This window comes from Coturnix japonica, chromosome 5 (genome assembly GCF_054131305.1).
Source record: "Coturnix japonica strain WE chromosome 5, WE-NBRP24, whole genome shotgun sequence".
Classification (NCBI taxonomy): Eukaryota; Metazoa; Chordata; class Aves; order Galliformes; family Phasianidae; genus Coturnix; species Coturnix japonica.
Genome location: NC_140667.1, coordinates 28,629,802 through 28,653,428, shown reverse-complemented (window position 1 = coordinate 28,653,428; position 23,627 = coordinate 28,629,802). Strand labels below are relative to the sequence as shown.

At 35.8% G+C, this 23,627-nt stretch overlaps 1 protein-coding gene across 42 annotated transcripts in view; it reads left to right on the top strand.

The window, feature by feature from the left end:
- GPHN (gephyrin) overlaps positions 1-23,627 on the top strand; it is a 242,594-nt gene that overhangs the window by 88,025 nt on the left and 130,942 nt on the right. For all 42 annotated transcript variants that reach the window (XM_015864861.3, XM_085550352.1, XM_085550355.1 and 39 more), the window contains exon 3: positions 12,451-12,508. In XM_015864861.3, the coding sequence (XP_015720347.1) occupies positions 12,451-12,508 (58 nt within the window). The remainder of the gene's footprint in view (positions 1-12,450; positions 12,509-23,627) is intronic.

Below are 23,627 nucleotides of genomic sequence, written 5' to 3'. Positions count from 1 at the left end.
GCACATACAAAGTCTTGCCTCTGGGATTGAGCAACTCTATGCAAAAACAGAGTACAAGCTGCGCTAACTAGGAAGCAACCCTACCAAAAATGAGCTGGGGTAGCTCAAAAAGCTCAATAATGAGTTAGTGGTGTTACGCCTAGGAGTAGGGCAGACAATTCATCCTGGATGTGCTAGAGAGAACGTAGCTAGTTCAAACAGTATGGAGTAGGACTTTTCTCAGGGGAAACTCAAGGGGAAACTTATCAGAAATGAATTAGAATATGATAATCTGACCAAGTACAAGGAATTTTGCCTTTTTTGTAAACCATAAAGCTGGTCAAACGTTACAGCTGTTAAACCAGAGAGGTTGTGAAACCTCCAGCCTTGATGTTCATTATGGAAGTCCCTAATACATCATTCTCACTGGAGTTGCTTTGAGATGATCTCCAGGTTCCTTCCAATCTACATTACTCTGTGATTTGAAAGTGGATAATGATTGTTAGTGTCAATGTTATGCTCATGAATGAGAGAAGAGCATGGTCCTGTGTTTATAACTATTTTTCATAGGTCAGAATTACTTTTTAAGTTAAAACAATACTACTTCTTCAGAACTTGGAGCTAAACAGAAATCTCTAAACTGTCTTCTGACATGTATTCTGGCTTCAAAAAGTGATTTTTTTTTCTTGATTATTTTTGCATGAGCTATGCATTTTTTTTTTTTCTCTCGAGAAAAAAAAACTTTAAGCTTCATGCAGAGAAGAACTGAATATTCCTTAAACAGATAGTAATTACAGTAGTAGCTCAAGGGTACGGGTTTTTGGAGGGCCGCATGTTTTCAGGTTCTTTGTAAAGGCTTTAAGCGCTACTCTGAATTAACAAGATGTTTGCTATTATTGCTTCTTTTTTAGGTACAGAAACTACATGCAGTAAAGGCTTTCTTGTTAATAATACCTATTTCCTGGAACTAATGATGGCCCTAATTAAGGATAGGTATAAAGTATGGTTAGATTTATGAGGAGTGGCGTATTTAAGCTGTTATGTGCAAGGAACATTGTCTTACACTACTTCTTCATGATTTATTGTCTTATACTATTTATACTTCATGATATATTTTATGTTACCTGTTGCTACGTTGTTTGAAAGAATATTGTTCAGGTCAGAAATTATGTAATAGATGTGTGCAAAATGCAAAACATTAAATAAAAACTGCAGGAGCAGCATTAGATTTTTCATTTACTACTTAACTGTAAGCATTGTGTAATAAAAGGAATTTACACATTTATTAATACTTTTATTATTAGGTTTTCCTTATCTGTTGGTGCCTAGTCATCTTTAAATATCAGCGTTCCAATACTGGTCTAAATTATCAAAGTCATATAAATAATTAATTATGAAATGCCATCTGACCTGACTTGTGATGACAGTGATGCTCCCTTTCTTTTTGCTCTTTGGGAATAGTTTAGATGTATTATACTTTGGACTGAGTTTCTATAGGTTTCTATAAAACAGAAATATTCATTTGTAAAGATGAAGGAAGCTGGGGCTATTTAGTCTGGGGAAAAGGAGGCTGAGGGGAGAACTTATTGCACTCTTCCAGTATCTGAAAGTTGCTTACACTGAGAGCAGTGCAAGTCTCTTCTCACTGGTGACAAGTGACAGGACGAGAGGAAATGGCCTCAAGTTGCACCAAGGTAAGTTTAGGTTGGATGTTAGGAAACACTTCTTTACAGAAAGGGTAGTTAAGTACTGGAATAGACTCTTCAGGGAGGTGGTTGAGTCACCATCCCTGGATGTATATTTAAGAGCCATTTGGATGTGGTGCTCAGGTATATGATTTAGCAGAGGGTTGTTAGAGTTAGGGTACTATGGTTAGGCTGTTGTTGGACTTGATGATCTTCAAAGTCTTTTCCAACCTGGGAAATTCTATGATTCTATTATAGAAAACATAAGGGGTTTATAAAAATGCAGAGGAGAGGGAAAAGGAAGTATATGCATGAATTCCTCAGGTGCCTGTGAGTAAAGAGTCATTTTGCCTTTTACTTCAATTGCTAATCATCCCTTGAGCTGTTTTTCAGTGATGCTCTGTTCTGCTGTTCAGTTTCTGTTGTTCTTCCTAGCTGTGTTATCTTTCTTTCTTTGGATGGTTGGTTTTTTTGTTGTGTTTTTGTTGTTGTTGTTGCTGTTGTTTTTTAATTTTCACAAATCATTGGAAAAACTGATGTGGGAAGAAACCACATCTTAAAGTGGTCTGAATGGATTCTAGTCATGAAGTCCAGGTATCTCTATATAGAAAACAACATTAGGGTATGAATATCTGTGAAGGCCAAACATGCATACTGTCCTCAGTGTCTTTTTGAAAGTAGAATTGTCCTAACCATCTTTAATTTCCTTCCTGCATTGTGGTTCTGGAAGTACTGTGCTAAGTATTAACTATATTAGTGTTGGTGGTCTTAGGCATTCACCTAGTAATAGGTACTTAGTCTTGTAATGTATGGTTATTTAAGGAAATAAAGTCTTAATGTTTTTCAATGTGAATCTGCGGTAATAGCTAACAAAACTATTTCAGATGCCTCCAAGCTATGTGTGGCACTTGTCAGTGGGATTGCAGGATAAGTTTCTTTTAAAACTATTCGTCAGATTTATGAAAGGAATCATTAGCTGGAAAAGTAACATTGGTATGAGCATGCTGAACGTTCGAACGTCACTGCTGCTTTTAAAGATGCTGTTATGTGACTGAGAATTCTAGACAACATTTCTGCTTTGGAAGATATATCCTTCTGTCACTTTTGTTATCTTTATCCAGGCAAACTGACCACAGCTCAATGATATGGACTATAAATGGTGACACTTGAAAGAATTTACTTAGTTTACAGAAATATAAATGCCACAGTTCTGTTTCCATTCCTCTTCAAACTGTACTGGTGATGGAACTGAGGGAGAAATCAAACCTGTTCCTCCTCTGTGTTTATCAGCTGGGGGATGGCCAGAGGCATGTTGAGGTTATCAGGGTTGTTACAGGCACTGTCACCCAAAGATATATGTGCAGTGTCTACTGTGCATATGAGTTAAGTATCATCGTGCAGTCAAATCTTGAAGAAATAAATCTCAACTTCTGTGGGAGTAGGTTACTCTTCTTTCTAAATATCATACTTGCAGAAGCAAGAAGTTATAAAGAAGAAAGGGGCAGCAGCAAAATGAAGCCAGGGGGATCGCTTTATCTAGTTTTCATTTTACTTTTAAAAGAACATCACACAGGGTAAGTTAAAGCTACAAATAAAGAGAAGTTAACCATCACCAAATAGATTTTCTTTTTGCAGGCTATTTGGAAATAGTATTGGGTTCTTATTTTAGTACCCGAATCAAACTAGATTTGTAAATCCACACACCTCTGATGTTGTCCAACATCCATGTTTTCTTTCTTGCTGTGTGTCTGAATACTGAAAGAGTGGGGTTGTAATTAGTTGTGACACAAGTTGAGGCAATACATCAGTAGCTTTTATATTCTTCTGGAAACATTTTATTGGCATTTGAATGATCAGTTGCAAAGAAATAAGGGAATGATAACTTCAGAAAACAAAAATAAGAATGCTGAAGACCCTTATCTTGAAAAAAATATGTTTCAATTAACTTGAGTCTGAATTTTACATAAGCATTTTATGAGCTTCTGTACAATGTGGACGATGACTTCAGAAATGGCTAGGTTATTTGGAATGGAGATAATTATACTAGATATGCAGTGAGGTCTCACTTTCTATATTGTCAGTAATTCTATTTGTCTACAGAAAGTTCCACTAAGTATGAGGAGGGATGGATTGAACATGAGTTGTTTTGGTTTTTTTTCCCTCCTGTATTCAACAGTTGATAGCATACACTAAATTTCTGTTACTGGGTCACTGCTTTAAACACAGTTAAGTTCTGCTGTTTAGACCACATGAGGTAATATCTGAGCAAGTAGACCAGTACGTTTGGAAAAATAAAAGAAAAAGGAAAAACAACTGCAGGCTTATTATTTGTACCTTTTTGGTTACAGATTTTGTAGGAAAGGGGATTGAATTTTCATTTCCAATGAATTTATTACAATTCCAGATACAAATAGGAGAAAGCACACAACAATTGGTGTGATTTTACTTTCCTTCTGGGCCTTCCTTAATTGGTTTAATTAAAAGTACACTCCCTGAGATTTCTATATGATTTGTGCAATTTCAGAATTGTCGGATTTCATCTGTAAAACAAATTATTTAAAACTTCTGATGGTCTTCTGTCAACTCTGTGATTTACTTAATTGTGAAGAACAATTGATGTAGGACCTGGAATGATCAAACCATTTCCATGTATTTTCTGCTTAATTTCTTCCTGAGTTTCGGTCTTCCTGCTCTCACCTTTAGTCAGTTTGTGGAATAAAGAGATTTTCAGGGTGCTTTTATGCCTTATCACAGAATGGACTGTGATTGCTCTTGTCAGCCTATCATGTGCAATTCATTCCAGCTTATTCTCTAACATCAGGGGTTCCTGCGTTTCTACTATTCCACCTTCTGAGATATATTCTCAGCCAAACTTCATCTCTTTTTAGAACAAACATTTAATATTTATTAGCCTTAGAATAAACATGTGCATGGACTTAGTGCTGGTATTTTCTAAGGTAAAACAAAGGGAAGGGAAGATAAATGCTGAAGTTAGTGGAAGGAGGATACTGGGGTGTGAGAAATGCTTATATATGAGGGTGTTTTGGTATAGGGTGAAGAAGGTCATATTTTTTAATTCCATTTTTTGAATGGATTATAAGTCTGCTGTAGAGGTGGCCAATGTTAGTTTGTGTTAAAATAAAATATAATAAAAAATTAAAAAATCCAAGCCTTACAATTTCTACTAGTTGTGGGTCAATTTAACTTCCCAGGGGGAATCTTAGTATTTGTTTAAGATAATCTTTCTTTTACAGTTGGGCAGAAGCAAATAGAACTCTACTAAAATGATTATCTGCAAAAACAGCATTATCCTTCTGCTTAGTTTTCTGCAAGGAGTTATGGTAATTTACTAGTGGAATCTTTCATTTCCTTATCATAGTGCCTAAATCCTTTAATTCGCTGTGGCTCCCATGAGAAGAAAAAGATCACTCTCAGGCACCCAAAAAATTTGCTTTTAGTTGAGTTTTCATGAGGATTTCATGACAAGCAATTGCTAGCAATCTATATGGAAATGTTGTGTATTTCTCTTACATACATACTTACTAGAAAAATACCTGCTTTGCTGTACCACATTATTTCCTATAGGATGAAGTAAGATCAAATGTAATTATTTTCTTCGCCATTACTATAAATATTTCATACAGTGTTTTCAAAGTCCTCAGTCTACCAACTAAATCCCAGCATGAGTATTAAATACATATTTCTTTATCTAAGTGCTGAGAATGTGATTGTTTTTGTGATAATAATTTTTGTCTGCTTTTGCATATTTTTCTCTGAGGAAATTTTAGATCTCTCTCATGTTGTTTAATGAGCTGGCTGGTCAAGCATCTGATGCCCCGATGGGAACTTTCAAAGTCACTGAACACATTTTTACTTAAATCTAGCTGACATTTCTGTCTGTTTGATTTAATGTATGATTTCCAAAGTTAGATTACCAATCAGATGGAGCACAGTACAGTCATTCCTCTGTGCTATAAACAAGCATGCATCCAGCAGAAAAGTAGCCTTTTTGCTGTTGGTCTACATGAAAAGACCATTTTCAGATTCTACTTGCGTTTTGGGAGACTTTAGAGTCAGATTTTCTTGAAAGTAAAATGTACCTATAGTGAAAATTCAATGTGTGGAATTAGTCTGTAGTATTTAATTTTTAGCCCATTCTAGATGCAGCGCCTTTCTCTTTTGTAATCTGGTGTTAACTACACTATACACAGCATAATATAGTGATCCCGTAGAATCTACAGGAGATTAATTGCTCACGTTTTTTTTTCTAGAGTGCATGTTTTCAGATGTTGTCCTACGCAGATTTTTCATGTAGTGTTCTGAATGCTACGTTGCCTGACAAAGTTAAATGCTTTTTTAAAGTCTTAAAATAATTTTTAATTTAGAGAGATCCTTATTCTTTGTATTTAATTTCATTCTCTTCAAAGATTGTAAAATGTCTGCCATGTATGTACCTTATCTCTTGCTGTGAATCATAGAATTGCTCAGGTTGGAAAAGACCTTAGAGTCCAACCACAACCCAACCATACTACCCTAACAACCCTTTGCTAAATCATGTTCCTGAGCATGACATCCAAATAGTTTTTAAAAATATCCAGGGGTGGTGACTCAACCACCTCCCTAGGGAGTCTATTCCAGTGCTTAACAACCCTTTCTGTAAAGAAGTTTTCCTGATATCCAACTTAAACTTACCCTGTTGTAAATTGAGACCATTTCCCCTCCTCCTGTCACCAGTGAGGAGGAGACCAGCCCTGCTCTCACTGTAAGCACCTTTCAGATAATGGAAGAGAGCAATAAGGTCTCCCCTCAGTCTCCTTTTCCCCAGACTAAACAGCCCCAGTTCCTTCAGTCGCTCCTCATAGGGCATATTCTCCAAGCCCTTCTTTGGACCTGCTCCAGCACCACAGTGTCCTCTCTTGATTGAAGTATGCCAATATAAATGGTAAGAGCTTTGAACAATTGCTAATATACTTGTTTAATGAAAATCAAAAGGCAAATAGTTTTTGTGTATCACAGAATGTTCGGCATTTCTCTTACTTTTCCCCAGTATCTTCTTCAACGTGACATTAAAAAAAACCACACAACAAAACCAAAAACCTCAAGCAAATGCTGAAATTATTGTACATCCATTTGCATTGACCATTTTATTTCCTCTGGGTTTTCAAGCCTGAATTTCTTGGAGATTCCACTTCTGTGCCTTCATGCTACTTGTTAGACAGGAAATATTCTGATAAGTGAGGTGAAGAGGGAGCATCCTACAGATCAGTGTTTAGGCTGGCCATAATAACACCCAAAACAGTGATGTCCAGGTGTGCCCCACATCCTGACCTAAACCAGTTACTGAGAAGAGTGTGTGTTTGTTGTTGTTATTTCTGTGAATATTTTGAGCACAGTATGTTGAAGTTAGCCTAATAGGAATTAAAAAAATATATAAATATATATATATTTATAGTTAAGTTTGTATGGATTTAATTATTGGATCCGATTTTCAAAAAGATTAAACGTGCTTTATCTTCAACATGTATTTCTCCATATGCACCTTGAAATAAGCAAAAATATTTTCACAAAGCATTTTGCAGGCTCTGCTCTACAGTTCATCACTGGCGCATATCCAACACTGTGAGCTCTAGACTGGCTTTCTCTAGATGCCAGTGTTCTCTTGTGTAGGAAGTTAGCCCAAAATAGTATGCCTTCTTACTGCTTTATCTCAGGGCAGTTTAAGAATTTCTGAAAGGTCAGTAGAAACCAGTATCAATTAATGTAGCTCTGTGTGTTCTCTAATGCGTTCTTATACCGGTAGCAGGAAGCAAAGCTCCTCTGACTTCAAATTCTGCTGCCTCTCTTCAGGACACTCCACGGAGCTGGATCTGTAGGTACACAATGATTTGCTGACATCTCATGGGTCACCACTACACTGGCCCAATTGGGTCAGCTTCAAGTGCTGTCCTGGTCAGTTTGCTCTGGCAGCAGCACTAGTGTGTATGCACGTATTTTTCATTCAGTAGCCTTGGATAACTTGATCATGCCTTCAGAATTAGCAGTAGGCAGTCAAGCTTACTGTCATTTGGTCTGTTCACAAGCATATTCTCCTGCGACTGTTCTCCTTGGTCTATAAATGAATCAAAAGATCCTAATGGTAGTTCATACATATTTTTATGACATGGATCTAGGAAAAAAGTGAGCAAAAGTTTCTGAGTTTTGCTTTCCTTTTTAGAGTAATTAGAGTTTCACTGGGAGGTTTAGTGACAGCTTGGTATCATTTAGATAGAGTAATCTATCTGGTGAAAGATGAATGGTAATTAAAGTGGCATTGGAGAACCTCAGCAAATGACAGCAGCCAAGCTGGCTGTACTGATATTTTTAGAAAACTGACTTCATTGCATTCAGTGTGACTCATTTATTAAGTTAGAATCAATAACTCAGCTTCTTATGGCAGTCGGTGAATGTGGAACAGTACATTAAGAGCATGTTCTTATCTTTGGTCAACACTGGGTTTATAAAAGCTGAACAGAATTGGTTCCATGCAGGCTCACAAGTGTCTTTGCACAAGCATTTTGTAGTTATGCAGTGACAACATAGTCCATCTACCTTGCAAGTACATGGATAAAGGAGCAGAGGGGTAAAGCAGTCCGAAGTTTAACTTGGAACAATAATGGAAAATAAGATTGTGACTATTATAACGTTATATCCTGAATAAATTGTCCTTGCTAACGGAGTTACACTTTATTTTTCATTAAACTTTGTTGTCTTGAATTCTCATCTGATTTACTAACGGGATATTTGAAACAATTCACTGTTTCTAGCCTCCATTTGAGCAGAGTTCCTCCTGGTTTTTAATGTTTCTTAATCTGGATGAAATTCAGATCTTCCCTCTTTGGTGATATTATGATTTGATTTGTGAAATAGTTAAGCTTCCATCTGTTCTAAAGCAATTATATTAACCTTACTTCAGTATATTTCCTGTATTTTCCTAATTTCTGAGGTTGCTCTTTCGACTCTTCTTTGAACTTGGTTTTAAATCCTTGTTGTGAGCTTCCTCCTACAGTCTGCCCTTACGTTTCATTCTGAGATGTACTTTTTATTCTAAAAGCTTCCTGAAAAAAAAAGGCAAAAAGGTTGTCTGTGTGCTTTTACAAATATACGTGAGATTTCTGATTTTCTAATGATTTTTATGGAATTTTTGTCTAATTGTTTTGGATTCTCTTCTCGGAGACCTCTGCTAGTTTTGTTTGGTGTGGTTCTATGCTTTTTCTGTGTTAGTTCTAATGGCTGTATCTGGGAGTAATTTCACTTCTTTTCCGCAAGGGGATTAGGGAATTGGAGTGTCTTTGTTACTTGCACGAAGTGGGATACAACTCCATGAGGTAAACATGAATACAAATTGTCGGAATTTTCAGAGATTATCTGTTGTATACGCACACAAATAAATTAGAGCTAACTAGCGTTTGAAATAATTTCATTGTTAAATAAAGTTTGGATGAGGAAGGCTTAGTGCATGAAGTCTCTATAGATGACCACTTTTTTTAGCTTAATGAAAGTAGCTGGGTGTATATTTAGCTTTGCTCTTGGTTTGTTGTATATTCATTCTGAGATAAAATGCTATTTGTGTTCTGGGATGCTGGCTGTTATATTGTTCAGCTTGAGAAAAATGCAATAATAAGAGCAGACTGTGTGAAAGATGAAGTGTGAATCTGCATGAAAAATGGATCCCTGCTAAACTGAATTCTGGGCCTTCTAATATGTGCTATGCTGTGTTATGTTCTGGTGTACAAAGTGTACTGTAGCGAATGTGTATTCTTGCTAGCAGATCCTTTGCTTTTCTGATTGCAATGTAATTGCTTCTTGAAATGCTACAATCAAAAGAGGTTAATGTAAAATGTTTTAATAGTCTGTGAACAAAATCAATCCACAAGAGAGATTGCTCTCAAGAAAATGAAAAAAATGATTGCCAAGTGCTCGTACTTTGCCAGACACAGTTGTGGTGCATCATTCATTCTGTAGGTACTTTGCATAGATGAAATCTCCTACCTGACCTCTGTTCTTTTAAGTGTTAGCGTTCAAGTTCAGGATTTGCAAAATAACGTGCGAACTTCAAGACAGGGTGCAATTAATAGTGACATGTAAGTGTAATTCAGACAAATCTTTGAAATCTGATATTCTCCTTAGGTCGGAAGTGCTGATTAATGCATTGAATTTCAAATTTGTTTCGATTTTGCTGTTGTTTCTTAAGATTCTTCTCACTGTTTTTGTTTCTGTCAGTAACTTTATGTGTATGTCAATCATTTTGGTCTTATCCTTCTTGGAGATATTTGAGACCTATTGGGAGGCCTACCTGTGTGACCTACTGCCGGGTACCTATTTTAGCAGGAGGGATGGACTCGATCTCTTGAGGCCCCTTCCAACCTTTGCAATTCTGTCTGCGGAACCTTTATAACAATTATATGGTAACACAAAACTAAGCAATTTAAAATTTGTTTTCAGACAATTTAACACAAGGCTGGAATAAACTGGGATTTATGACATTTGAGTGAAGAGTATGCAACGTGTTTCACAACTACTTCTGCTTCTAACAAGCTAGTTGGATGATGAAATTATATGGTGTAATATTTTTCTTGTGAAACTGAAACTTATCAAGACATTTTTGCCAGGAAAAGCAGACTTTAAAAGTTTATGTTACTGTTAAAACGCACACGGGCTGCCAAACCCACAGCTGAAATCATTTTTTTCCTCATAGATACCTAGTTACATAGTAAAATCAATTCTGTGCCCCACACATATAGTAATTACAACCAGTAGAAGAGTTCAGGCTGTGTTAACTGGATCCCACTGATATGTGGGCTACCTTTAAAATTTTGTGAAACACTGAGCCAAATTTTATACAGAGTCAAATGTCTTTATTATGTTCCTCTGTATTACCAAATTTCCATGGCAATACTGCATCTCTTTTCCAGTAATTATAAATGAAGGGGAATCTTATATTCTGAAATGGAGAAAGGATTCCAGACTCTGGAGTGTTTATAGAATTGTATATTTATGTGCCTATTGTTCTTCACTCAGTATCAAATTTGGTATTATTTATTTGCATAGCCTGGATTTCCAAGCTAAAGATGTCATTGCAACATGAATTGATCAGAAACAGTTAAAAAAAAACATGTTCTTACAGAGGCCACATGCCAGGTGCAATCAAGTGCAACTCATGTGCATGACATCTGAGCCATTCTTTGTCATGGTGTTAAAGAAAGCCTTTATCGTGGTGTTAAAAACAAAAGCTTTTCTTATCTATTTTTTTAACAGCTATCTCGGGCAATGTCCTTTGAACAAAGATCAGATACAATTAAAAGTAAAACCTCACATTTTTACTTGTGGTGGCAAAAAAAAAAAAATTCTCTTGGTTCTCTTCAATGTTCCGTTGCATTGAGGATGAGCAGCAGAGGATGGTGCAGAGGTAATAGGAAAAACTACATTTTTTGACCATCTATGATAAATTTAAATGCTGTAGTATCTGGATTCTGTCTCTGTCTTGGTAATCATGGCTGATACTACTTGGAGCACTAATGAACTTTGGAATCTTTTCTGTGCAGACTTCCTCTTCTATGTCTGAAGCCTTTGAACTGTTAATTTCTGAGAGTGACTGTAGAAATATGGATAGGCTGGATTTACAGGGAAAATCTTAATGTATTTTCTCTGTTACTCTTTGTTTCCCTTTTTAGGTTGAGTAAGCAATGTGTATAACAATTTCAAGACGGAATGTAAGGAAACACACCTGTGTAGAAATGCTGAGAGTTGTCAGGGAAAATCTCATAACATGAGGATACACATACAAATATATATTTGATAACTCTCTACTGCTTTACAATAAATATTATGTGATTTCCATTTCTGTAGGACCCAGAAAATGTCTGCTGTTGTTGTGCAGAGCCAGCAGGAAGGTCATTAATGCTGTTATATTTTTAGGTCTGAATTGTCACTATCAATGATGCTGCTTCATAAAATAAAAGGAGCCATGTTTGCATGTCTCTGGGGAAAATACAGTAGTAGCTAGCAAATATTAACCACCATGTATGTATGCTACATGGTCTTTATTCTCACTCAGTATGTGGATGATTATTTACCATAAGCTTTTGCAAGATGCAGACAAAAAAACCTACCTTTTATCATAGCTTTTCAGCAAATCGAATGTGGAACAAAAAAGAAGTTTTTCCTTATCAGTGCTAACAGTTCCACTTTGTAATTAGTAACTGCGAACATGAAGCTGTGAAACTGTGAGGTTTTTGAAGCTTGTACAGTTTAGAAAATTTCAGTTTCTGGAATTGCATTTGTATACACATTTGTAAGGTATGCTAACAGTTGAGTGAAATACAGGCACAAAGCAGGTCAGGCCTAAAATATTTAAACTCTTCCATACAGCTTAGAAAAGAAATAAGTTGACTGATGTCGGTTAATGTACTCTATAACATCCTAGCAGTGGTAGTTCTGCTTGGTTGACATATTTCTTATGGTGGAGTTTAGTGAAGAACACTGTGTATCTGAGTGTGCTTATTTTAATGACATGAAGTAGAAAGGTGTTGAGGTTTTGTTTTTGGGTTTTTTTGGGGTTTTTTTTTGTTTGTTTTTTGTTTTTTTTTTTTTGGGGGGTTTTTTTCCCTGTTGTTTTGGGGCTGGGTGGGTTTTACCTTTGTTTTACCTACAGGTGAGATTTTTTGCGTTTTGGAGTGGGTCACAACACTGTTAACATGCTGTGCTTTGTGCTTTTGATTCTGAGAATATTTTCTTCTCTCAATTCCAGATTGGGTGGGACTATATCTGCATACAAGATAGTGCCAGATGAAATAGAAGAAATCAAGGTACAGTATTAGTGCTTTTCAACATTGATTTTTTTTTTTTTTTCTTTTTTTTTTTCTTAGAGAATTACAGGAATGTTGTATTATAAAGCCACGTTATTTTCTGCTTTGAAAGGCCCAAAGAGTACATAGCCTGTCTTTACTGTCCTGTTTGAAAAAATCTGAAGATAGAAAACAAGAATGATTATAAATATTGTTTATCTGAATTGATTGCTTGTCGGAAAAAAAATAACCGGCCTAACTTAAAAAACTAAATAGAATTGGACACTTGTTCTTTATAGTTCTTCTTTTAATTGATAAAATATGTGTTCAGTAAATATTAATCTTGGTAATTATTTATGCATCCAAAGCTTTAACTATACATCAAAATCTTAAAATTGTTTAGTAGTAAATTATGGTTAGTAATGGTTTCCTTCCACTGTACGAATTGATGAATATATTTACACTGCTGAAGCATTTTATCATCCACTCAATTTTAATCTAGTGTCACAGAATAATTAAAAAAAAACACACAGAAATGATGTGTATAATTCTCAGATCCAAATGTAGGCATGTAAAATAGAATTTTCCTTTTTTTTAGAAGCATATCTTACCCTCAGCTTAAGTGGGATTTGGCAGGGTTGATGCAAAAAAAGTTGTGTAATTCAGTGTATCAGTGTTTAGATACATGACGACAGTGCAGGACTATTGGTGAACATTCACATAATAATAAATAAATATTTAGAGTTCTGTTGCTTCTGAAATAAAAACCATGATCAATTCTTTCAGTATTATTTGTGCCTTAAAGAGGACAGAATGAAATCTTTGGTACACGGAATCATCAAAAGCTCTTTGATTAGGAAGGTTGACAACAATGATTTTACATTCAATGCTTTAGCGATTTATGTCAGTTCTTAAATAGAGCGCTATGTGGGAATTTAGCCTAAATCTGTTAACATGGTTTCTGTAACTGGTGCTTTATTCCTTTCAGTTGGCACTCAGTTATTCTGACCTATTGTTTTCATGTGTGCAAAGAGTTTTAGTAGTGTAAAATACAGTAAATGGAAGTGGTTGCAGAATTGTTTGATCTGGACATAACTTCATGATATGTATAGCTGTGAGGATTTATTTTTACTCAGTTGACATCAAATCCAATATAAGGAAATACAGTGCATCTGCTTCAAAATCAAAGCCATCACTCCACGGTCAAAGTAAATATGTTTTTCCCACCTCCAAGATACATGGACTCCCTAAGTCTAAATTACTAAGAGGAACATGACTTGTAAGTTTAGATCCGACGTTCAGAGTTGGGCAGTAGAAGAGAAGAAAGAGTGTTTATGCAACTTAATGGAGTTGACTAATGTTTTCCTACCATTCAGTGAACTGTACCAAAACTATAAAAACAAAAATGAGAAAAATCTGAAACCACAGACTATATCCTCTTATATATATATAAAAAAGGACAAGAGATTTGGATTTCTTGAAGCATTTCTGGCTTTATTTTGCAAACTGAGTTCAGTTAATGAAGAAAAATGGAGTGCTAGGAAATGAGAAATATAATTTTTAGGAACTCACTGAATTGGGTGTGCTTGTTAGTCAAAGATTTGTGTTTTCTCCAGTTGCCTACTAAGGAAGGAGTTCTGTTCTGATTTTTCATCTCTTTCTGAATTAGCCGGTGTTTAAATGCCTGAAACTGTAGAGAACAGCTAAGGGGTTAAGAATCTTCATTGTTGATTTCTGTTATACCAGCATGTGTGTGTGAAGGGAAGATTGTATTGTTCTAAATCAGACCTGATAGAAAAAAAAACCACTTGTGTTACTTGTTTGTGGCAGATGTCTTGTCTTGTTCAGGTAATGTTTTTTTAGTTGTGACAGAAGTCAGCCACCCCATCGTACCTTATGTGATTGAACTTCTCAAACTGTGATACAGTATATGTTTCATATGAAAAAAGGCATGGCTGGAAGATGCTGTGACACAGCAGCAGTGAGTATAATAAACAAACCTATTTTGAAACAGAAAGCTGTTCGTGTGCATATTTTGAATGACATCTATCAAACAGGGAGGCTGACCATCCTTGCAGTAGAGACAGGGAGTCTTAACTTCAGAAAGATTCTCCAAGCAGGTTAGAGTGGGGGAAAAAGGAGAAGTAATAAAAGACAAAGCAAGTGAGGTTGTTGGAATGTTGCATTTAAAGATGATGTAATCTTCCATGCACAGTAGTTCAGAGATATTTTGTCTCAGAACAATCCCTCCCCTATTTAAACTTGAAATATTAGGAGTTTTAAGTTGGCAGAATATGCAAGAAGAATAGCTCTGTTTTTATTATATGATTTATCTTGACAGGTTACTGAATTAAATCCAAGGAGTTTGAATAATCATGTTTTCTGATCTCAAAAAATAAACTGCTTGCTTAAATGGCAGAAGAGGATACTTTATTAGGCAGAGAGTAATAATTATCATGACAAATAAGTAATTTTGACAGCAGTTCCATATATTCTAGAAAAGGTGGTAGATTAACCTCTTTTGTAGCTCAAAATAGCTTATGAGGAAAATGAGTACAGATTTACTGATTTCACTGATGCATGTAATTACTTGTTAGGTAGGGTACTGTTGTAAAAAGGATTCTCTCAGTTTGGGAAAAGCAAAAACTCTGTAATCATTAGCACACCTGTCAGTTGAAGTGTGCCCAGAGAAGTTTAAAAAAAAACTAACATTTCTAAATGTATTAACAGTTCCAAAAATAACCTGCATAATGTGCCTCTGTGTGTGTATGTATATATATATACACATATATATGAGAGTTTACGTGTCCATATGGCAATGCTCAGTAAATTTCAGTATGTTTAAAATGTTTCCATTGTAGAGTGTTCAGAATGTAGTTGTCCTTGCATTCAAGTCCATATAAGTGATTTTACTCTGTGTCTATTTGTATCGTGAGATCACATATTGCTTATGAATTTAGAATATTGTCTGTATATGTGTGAGCATATTTCTGTGAATGAGTCTTTGGTCATTGTTGGGTAAAATCAAGCTGTGCTTTCTTGTTACCAAAGTTGTGTAATGACTTGGGTAGGTATAGATATACGAGTAAGGACTATATATGACTGAAGAAATAGCATGTCCCCTATCCACCCTCATGCACCTTTATCAGGGTTAGGAAGAACTGAGTGGAACTAATTGCCATGGCAGTTTCTCAGCATCTACATCAGTCTGGAACTGAGTATGATGCAACTTAGATTGCCTGTTCTTGTGTCACAGATGTGTAGGTTCACAAAGTGAGAGCACTCAGATGGTGATCATGCAAAGAGAACCATCACAGGTTCTCCTGCACCCCCCAGAGCTCTTCTAGAAGATAGAAATGTCTTCTGTAACAGGATCTTCAGTGCTTTGGTCAGAAAAACTATCAGAGCAGGAAAAATGGAGTGGATGCACACCTGTCATTTTCTCATTCCTGTCACTTCTCTAAATTAGTTAAAGCAAGAACACTTGATTTTCAATACTTGATGGATTTAGAATACTGCAGGAACTGATGAAGTCATGAAACGTAAGAATTACAGCATATTTCTGAGAAAGTGTAATTTGTTTGGACTTTATCTCTAGACATCTGTTTTCTGCAAAATTAATTGTCCTGGAAGCAGTATTCTTTACAAAGTAGCAAAAATACATTGGCTAATTTGAGCATTGCTTATTCACTGTAGTTGTATGTTCTGCCTAGAGGAGTGCTCTTCTAGGCCAAATAATGTAATGTACACAGGGGCTGGAAAGTGTCAGACAACACTGGTCTTGGAGAGCATCTTTGAATTGGAGAGTTAAAAAACAAACAAACAAACAAAAAACAACAACAAAACCACACAGTTACACTAAACATACATATTTACTTTAGATGACCAATGAATTCATGAGGTTTTAACTTTCCCACATGATCATACTAACGAAGTTATGAAGAAAGCTGATTCAGTGTTAGTGCCCACTGTGTCTCAGAGCAAGGATGGACTTCAATTAAACAGAAGTCATTTGAAATGATTACAAATAAAATCAGTCTGTCCAGAGGCATTATCTGAGATCTTCTGCTTTGTAGACCCTGTGCCATCACATACACTAGAATCTGTCTTTTGTGCTGATAGAAGTAGGTGATGAATCTTATGTGAGCTTTGTGTGCAGCCAGGAGACACCAGCCATGATGCCTCAAAGTATTTTCACATTTATCAGTGGGTGGAAAAAATAAGTCGGCAAGTGTCTTTTTGTTGTTCTGTGCTACGCTGGATGCTGGCTTGGAATCTGGACTTTCAGTGCCAGGCTTGGCTGAGGGACTGGAACTAATGTCCAGGCACGCTTTTATTCCAATGCAATATGAGTGTTTCCTTAGAGTACCTCTTCTATTGCAGCAAGGTCAGGCTTATTTCCTTGTTGTTGTTGTTTCCATTTACAAAGCTAGCAGACATTGTGGATATAAGCTTTGATTCTTGGATTGTTTCTTCTGCTCTGGTAGGTTTGAGACTTTTTGATCAAAGAAGGACATGACTGTTTTCCATGTCCAGCTATTTCTACCTCAAGTTTTTGTTCAGAAGGTGCTTAGAAAGCACTCAAGAGGCTTAATTTACAGAAATTAAATCTGTTTCTTTAAACCTCTGTGGAATATGGATATTCATGGCTTTCATAGATCTCTCAAATAAAAAAATCATATGTACAAAAGAAATGTAAAAGCAGAGATGATCGAGGTCTGTGTAAAAGTTCCTTTATTGTAGGAGAAAAGCTCTGCCCTTGTGGATGTTCCTGATATTTGACAGGATTTCTTTTGGGCTCATGGAGTTGTTGCCACTACCACTATTGCTGACATATTCTGGTTTTCCCCTTTATCTTACTGTACTGTCTGAGAGAGTTGCATGATGTAAACCAGCAAATGGGGGAAGTTAAGCATCCATTCCTTTTGGCATCTAGTGCTGAGGAGGATGATCAGCTCTTCATGTTATCTGGAAGACAGCAGATATTTAGGAATGGTCCAAATTTCTTTACACCTCATTAACTGAGCTCTGATTGCTGTTGTGACTAGAGTGTGTATCAAGCACTCTTCTGCTTTTCTGGCCTACTTCTCCCTAAGTTCTGGCCTAGGTCTCCCACTGCCTAGTTCTCTGGACTAAGTGGACTAAGTATACTCATTAACTTCCCACATGAAGATAGAGATTGCCGCTTGTTTTCCTACTGTCCTCATTTTGCATTTCACAGGCTCTCCTTAGAGACCTCATGGCTCCAGACATGAAGTTGAAATGCTGTGTCATCATTTTAGCAATATGACCGTTTACTTTCCAAAGCAAAACAGTTCTTTAGTTCTATAATGGGAGAAGTGTCTCTAGGATGTAAGAGAAAAAATAGCTGAAACTTAAACTACCAGGCAGATCAGAATACTGATGATATTTTGAGTCTTTCTGGTTAGTCAAAACTTATGCATTCTCAGTACTGTTGCCCTTAAGGGAAGAGGTGAATGTTCCTCAGGTGATTCATTGCTATGGTTCTGTTTGCCTATTGAAACTTCCTTAGAAATAAACATTGCAAATGAGAAGCAAACAGCAAGAGGTGATACTCTTGTTCACAGATCTCTTCTTGTTTTTCAGCAAGCTTAAATTAAAAAAGAAATCTTTGCTTTTCTCTGTGACCATAGTAACCAATTTTCTCTGCATTTCCTCCTGGCTTGCTTTCATTTTCAGTTTTTGCTATGTACATATCTCTGTATCACTCATCACCTGAAGCGTAGTTAGGCTTTGAGGCATTTTCTTGTTTGTTTGTTTTTGAGACACTTTGTTATTCCTCTCATAAGATCCAGTGTAGCGGACAATGCTTTCTGTAGCTTCCATTCTCACTGGAATGCCAATTCTTAAGTAGGTTCTCACATAGCCCGAATGAGAAGAGAAAACATGGATTAGCTTCATTAAACACCAGATTGCTTTTGGCAAGTAAAATAATCTTATATAAAAGCCCTTGTCATTTTCCACGTGGCCTGTTACATTAAGTTTTGTTTCATTATATTTGCCCTGTAAGAATGTGTTCTGGTAGCTCATTTTAGAGATTATCAAAGAAATGTAATGCTGTCCTATCACAGCTGGGGCTTGAACAAGTCTAAGGGAGATCTAAGGCATGATCTTTATTTTTTTGCAGTAAATTATTTTAGGATTGCCAAAAGAGATGTGCATTGGTAGTAAGTATGTATGTTCATATATGTGTGTACATATACACACACACTTATAGAAAAGGAGATCGGTTGTTTATTAAACTTTCATGTTCTACAGCACATGGTTTCATAATGGTTTAGTAGTGAATTATGGAAGTTATTAGATGCGGAGGAATTGAGGGTAATTGAAATATTCAATAAATAAATTATAAAACATCTAATGCAATTAAGCAGAATTCAGTGTTGTGATGTGTATAGGAGGTGTGAAAAATCCTAAATTTGCATATAAAACAGCAGGTGCTGGTTGGACTACTGCTGTCAAGGAATGCGGTCTGAGAATTGTGCTAGTGTGCTTACTGTTAGCTCCGTGTTCAGGAGCAATTGGAATAAAAAGTGAGTTACTAAGAAAGGAACAGATATCGGGACATTAAGACCTTATCTGTGAGCCTCTCCCACCATATACAATGGTGCGTGGAGGTCTGATCCCTTAGTCACAACAGTGACAGAATTGGAATAAAATGATTTAGCATCAAGGTGTAAGAATGATCTAATTTATAGCACTACTTGCATATGAAGAACGGATAAAGACAGTGAAACTGATATGTTAACAAGTGGCACAAGAAGTTGTTCCTTTCTAGACTTACGGCAAATTTTAAATAACCTCTCATGCTTGATTTATGCAAATTGTAAGACTGAAAGCAGATGTTCAAGCTTTGATTGTATGTATTCTACTGGTTGATAATTTACTTATTTTAAGGTAATAAAGAATTAAATTCTTAATAACAGGTTTTACCTAACATCGTTGAAGTTGTAACCTTATTTCATCATAACACAACAGTCATTTCTTCTTCAGAAACTGGTTCTGGGATTGCATTTTTTTTTATTTTTTTTTTTTAATAAAAGATATAGCTGATAGACTACAGATAATTCAGCTAAAATAGTGGAGCTTATTTTGCTTTCATATAATGTTGTCTGTCTGGATTGTTTTTTATGCTATGTTTTAATGACTTGATTGGAAACATATGTTAGGAAAACACTAAAGATGACATCTACCTCCCTGTGGTATGCAAACCTGCAGTCTATAATGAGAGAGTGAAGCTTAATATTTGCATATGTTTATACCTAATTAAACATCTCTGATCCTTAAAATTTTTGTGGTACCTTAATCCTATTTGCCATTATTTACCCTATCACATTTCTAATCCACTGACTATAACAGAGGAAGAAAAATTTCTTCTTGAAGATTTCAAAAAGGAATCAGGTAAAATTAACTATGGTATAAACCAGATGTGGTGAGCCATGTGGCTAGAGGCATTTTGCTCAGATGCTTTTATTGTCAGATGCAAAAGATGGATGTAGATGAGATTTCGTACAGATGAATCTTTATTTCAGAACATACATGAAATGTATGTAAAATGTATATAAAGTTTTAAATGAATTATCTGTGTTATTGAGTATACTAGATAAGTGTCTCATCTCACCTCAGACAGTCCAGAGCCTACTTATTTCATGTGCACCTGTAGTAGTGAAACATTTGTGAACATGCACCCCCAGTAGTTGTATATTTATTTATCTTTAATTTATACTCATCAGTTATTAAAGTTCTAATATTTTCTTCCTGCATGCCAGTGGATCATCTTGTATATCTCCTGGAGTGTGTGCAGCCCAGTTTGGATACCACTAACCTCAGTTTTTGAAATAATGTACTGGTTTTGGGAGCATCACAACAGTGTCAGTGGCTTACAGGCTGGTTCGGCCCGATTCTGTGACTAGTGGGGTGGAAGGATTTCGTGAAATCCACTTTTGTTTTACGTACATCAGATGTTCCAAGTCAAGTTAGTTTTTATACTGCCATTCTGGTCATAAGTTTCTGAAAATCACCCAGCATTCAGTATTGTGTGTGAGGTGTTTACAAAATTACAGGAAAAAATAAATGCAGAGGTGTTACTTGGGCACATTAGTACCTGTTTTATGGAACATTCTCTTGACGATAATGGGTTGAAAGGATCCAGATAAAATTTGCAGGCTGAAAGGAATGGAATCAGCTCCTAAAAGTACACAGGAGGGAATAAACAAAAAACAGCAACAACAATAAAACTTTTTCAAGAACATTCCACATTTCTTTTGCGAGATAAAAAGCTTTAATGTGTTGATAAATGTTGATAACCACCATATTTTATGATTGGCCAGTTAATGTTAGTCTGTGGCATGGTTTATCTTCATGGTGTATACTTATGGGAGCTAAGAAGTGATGTCACAGGGTGAGAAGCCTGGATAGAAGTGTAGGGAGCAGTTATTGCCTGAATTGTATGGGCCCATCTTGAGTGCAGCCATTAGTTGCCTAAGGAAGTGAGATCAGGCTGGTCAGTTATCTGAAATAATTATGGTTGGAACAAAAGTAGATTGCTAACAGAATGCTTTGATATTAGAATGCACTTGATGTAGCTTGCTGTGACTGAAGTCTGAATATTTGCTTTTTTGGAATATCTTTGATCACTGTGTGGAAATGTTTCCTAGCACATGCCTATCTAAGCAAGAAACATGATACGCTTCAAGTTAAACACTCATAGAAGGTTAAAGCTGGATGTTTCTCTTTTTCAGTATTTTTGTCCTTGAGCTTTTCATACATTCTTTTTCTGGATACCCTTGTAATAAAATAGCATTTTGATTTTATTTCCTGTGACAGCATTTCTGTACCTTTGAATTATCAGTAGGAGTTTCAGAAATGATGTGACTTCACTGTCCTTAGAGTAATATATAAAGAAGCAAATGCCACTGAGTCGAGTTCAGTAAAGGTGCAGTGGTTGCAGAGTTCTACTTTTTAAAATATTTTCACATAAAAAAAATATGCAAGGATTTCTAGGACTGTTCTGTCAGAAATGTTTGCATTCAATTTCAGATGCCTCATCATTGTGACAAACTTAGGTGGAGTGTTAAGATTGCAAAAGTAACATATATTTGCTTGTGACATTTCTGCACAGGCTGCCATTTCTGTTTCCTCTTGTTACTTATCATCTGCTTTGTTATTGTTGTTATGTTCTGTCAAAATAGCCTTGTATTTAAAGATTACAAGTATTTTAACAGTTTCAGTGTCCTGCTTTGTTAGTATGATGATAAAAACCACCCTACTGAATGCAAATAGTCTACTCGCCTGTGGAAATTGTACTGCTTAGTACTGTCATTTGAAAGGCTGCATCTGCATTCTTACCAGTGAAGTGGTCGTGGTGGTTGTATCTCATTTGAGAAAAGTGAGGATTACCTGATGTTTATCTGTCTTGAATATGAAGCTATGTGTCTGAGGATATCTTATAACAGCTTAACATCAAGATGTTTTAAAATTCTTATTCTTTTTTTGACAAAAATAGAAAACATTTCTTTATGTACTTGGGGCAAAGAACATCTTCTGTACCTTAATAAAAATTGATAGGGAATAAGTATTTGTAGAAAAAGGCAATATGTAAAAATAAAGGCGAGTGTCATTTGGGTCACTGAAGCTAATGCTGTAGTTTTACTGAGTACCCTTAGGCTGTAAAAGACAACAGACATTTGTCTTCAGGCTGATTTGAGGAAAGATGCTTAAGTTTAAAATGAGAACTGAAGAGAAGTGTTTCACATACAACAGCTTGCCCTCTGAGGGTGGTTAAATAGTAGAAAAGGAAAGCTGAAGGAAATATAATTGTCCTTATAACTATGAATTTTGGATATGGTTGAAACATGGAATAAATGAATGATCAGCTGTTTTCAATTTTTATCCCTTTTTATGATCTTAGTATACTATGAACATGTTCTGTCATCAACAGGTACAACCTAATTCATCAGAGTAAACAAACTGTGTCCTTGTTTTTCTCTGCATGCATAATATGTTTCACTTAAGTCACTTTACCTTCTAGGTTTCAAAATCAGGAATAAAATGCAGTGGCTCAAACATTATTTGTCAGGGAGTTTCATATAATCAAGGATGCAATGAAATTTCCTGACAAATAGTGTCTGGGTAGATGAACTTAAAGACAGCATAAAACAAATAGAAAGTAAAAGCAGCAAAACTAGTTAAAAATTGAAATTGCAGTATAAGCAATCTTTCTATTTTTCTATTGTCCCTTCTAGGAAAAGATAACTTAAAACAGTTCTCAGGTTGCCACTGATTCTCTTTAACACAAATCTCCATGAGATTCTGGTTTACCCCTCTCCTTTGTCTTTTATAACTGACAGGGAACTGAAAGTAACATCCAGAGTCTGCAAAAGAATTAAACATTTTTTTTAATCAAAGCTAAGACAGACACTGAAATCAATCCAAAGAAAAGAGATTACTGATGGAAAATTTTCTAGAAGTAGATTAGTGAGAAATTCAATTTCCCCACAAAAGTGTCATTCCCAGAAAGGATCGTAAAAGGCAGAAGTCTGCTTAATGTTAGCCTGCACTTGTTTCTTGTGCAAAATAGTATCATTACTGTAAATGTGGATGGCTGGATGGTATTTTGCTAGTTACAGCCTTCAATCCAATATATTTAAAAGAAATGGCAATCTGCTTGTCAGTGCATCACTTACATCATCATTAATTTTTTCTATAGATGTTCAAAGCCACAATATATCAAACTCAGACTTCCCAGTAGCCAAAGAATGAGATGGAAAAGCATGTGTTTTTATTAGTAAAGTTATGTAGAGTGTAATGCACTGCTAATTCCAGTGAAGTATATTTGCTGTAGCCAATGCTCTTAAGATAACATAGAGGTATTTTGAAATGAAGGTGACAGACCAAAAATGCATAGAATGTTTTTGGAGTTAAAAGTGAAAGCTGTAACAGCACCTAGAGAATTAATGGACTACTACATGATCTCTGGCATTTATGAGATAATAGCTACAGTGGCTTGAAAATTAGCTCCATATTTTAGATTCAATCAGTACTGGTGATTACAGCTGCAAAATTAGAAGTCCTAAATGGACAAAGTATCAAGTACTGCACCTAGATTCACAGGTGCAAG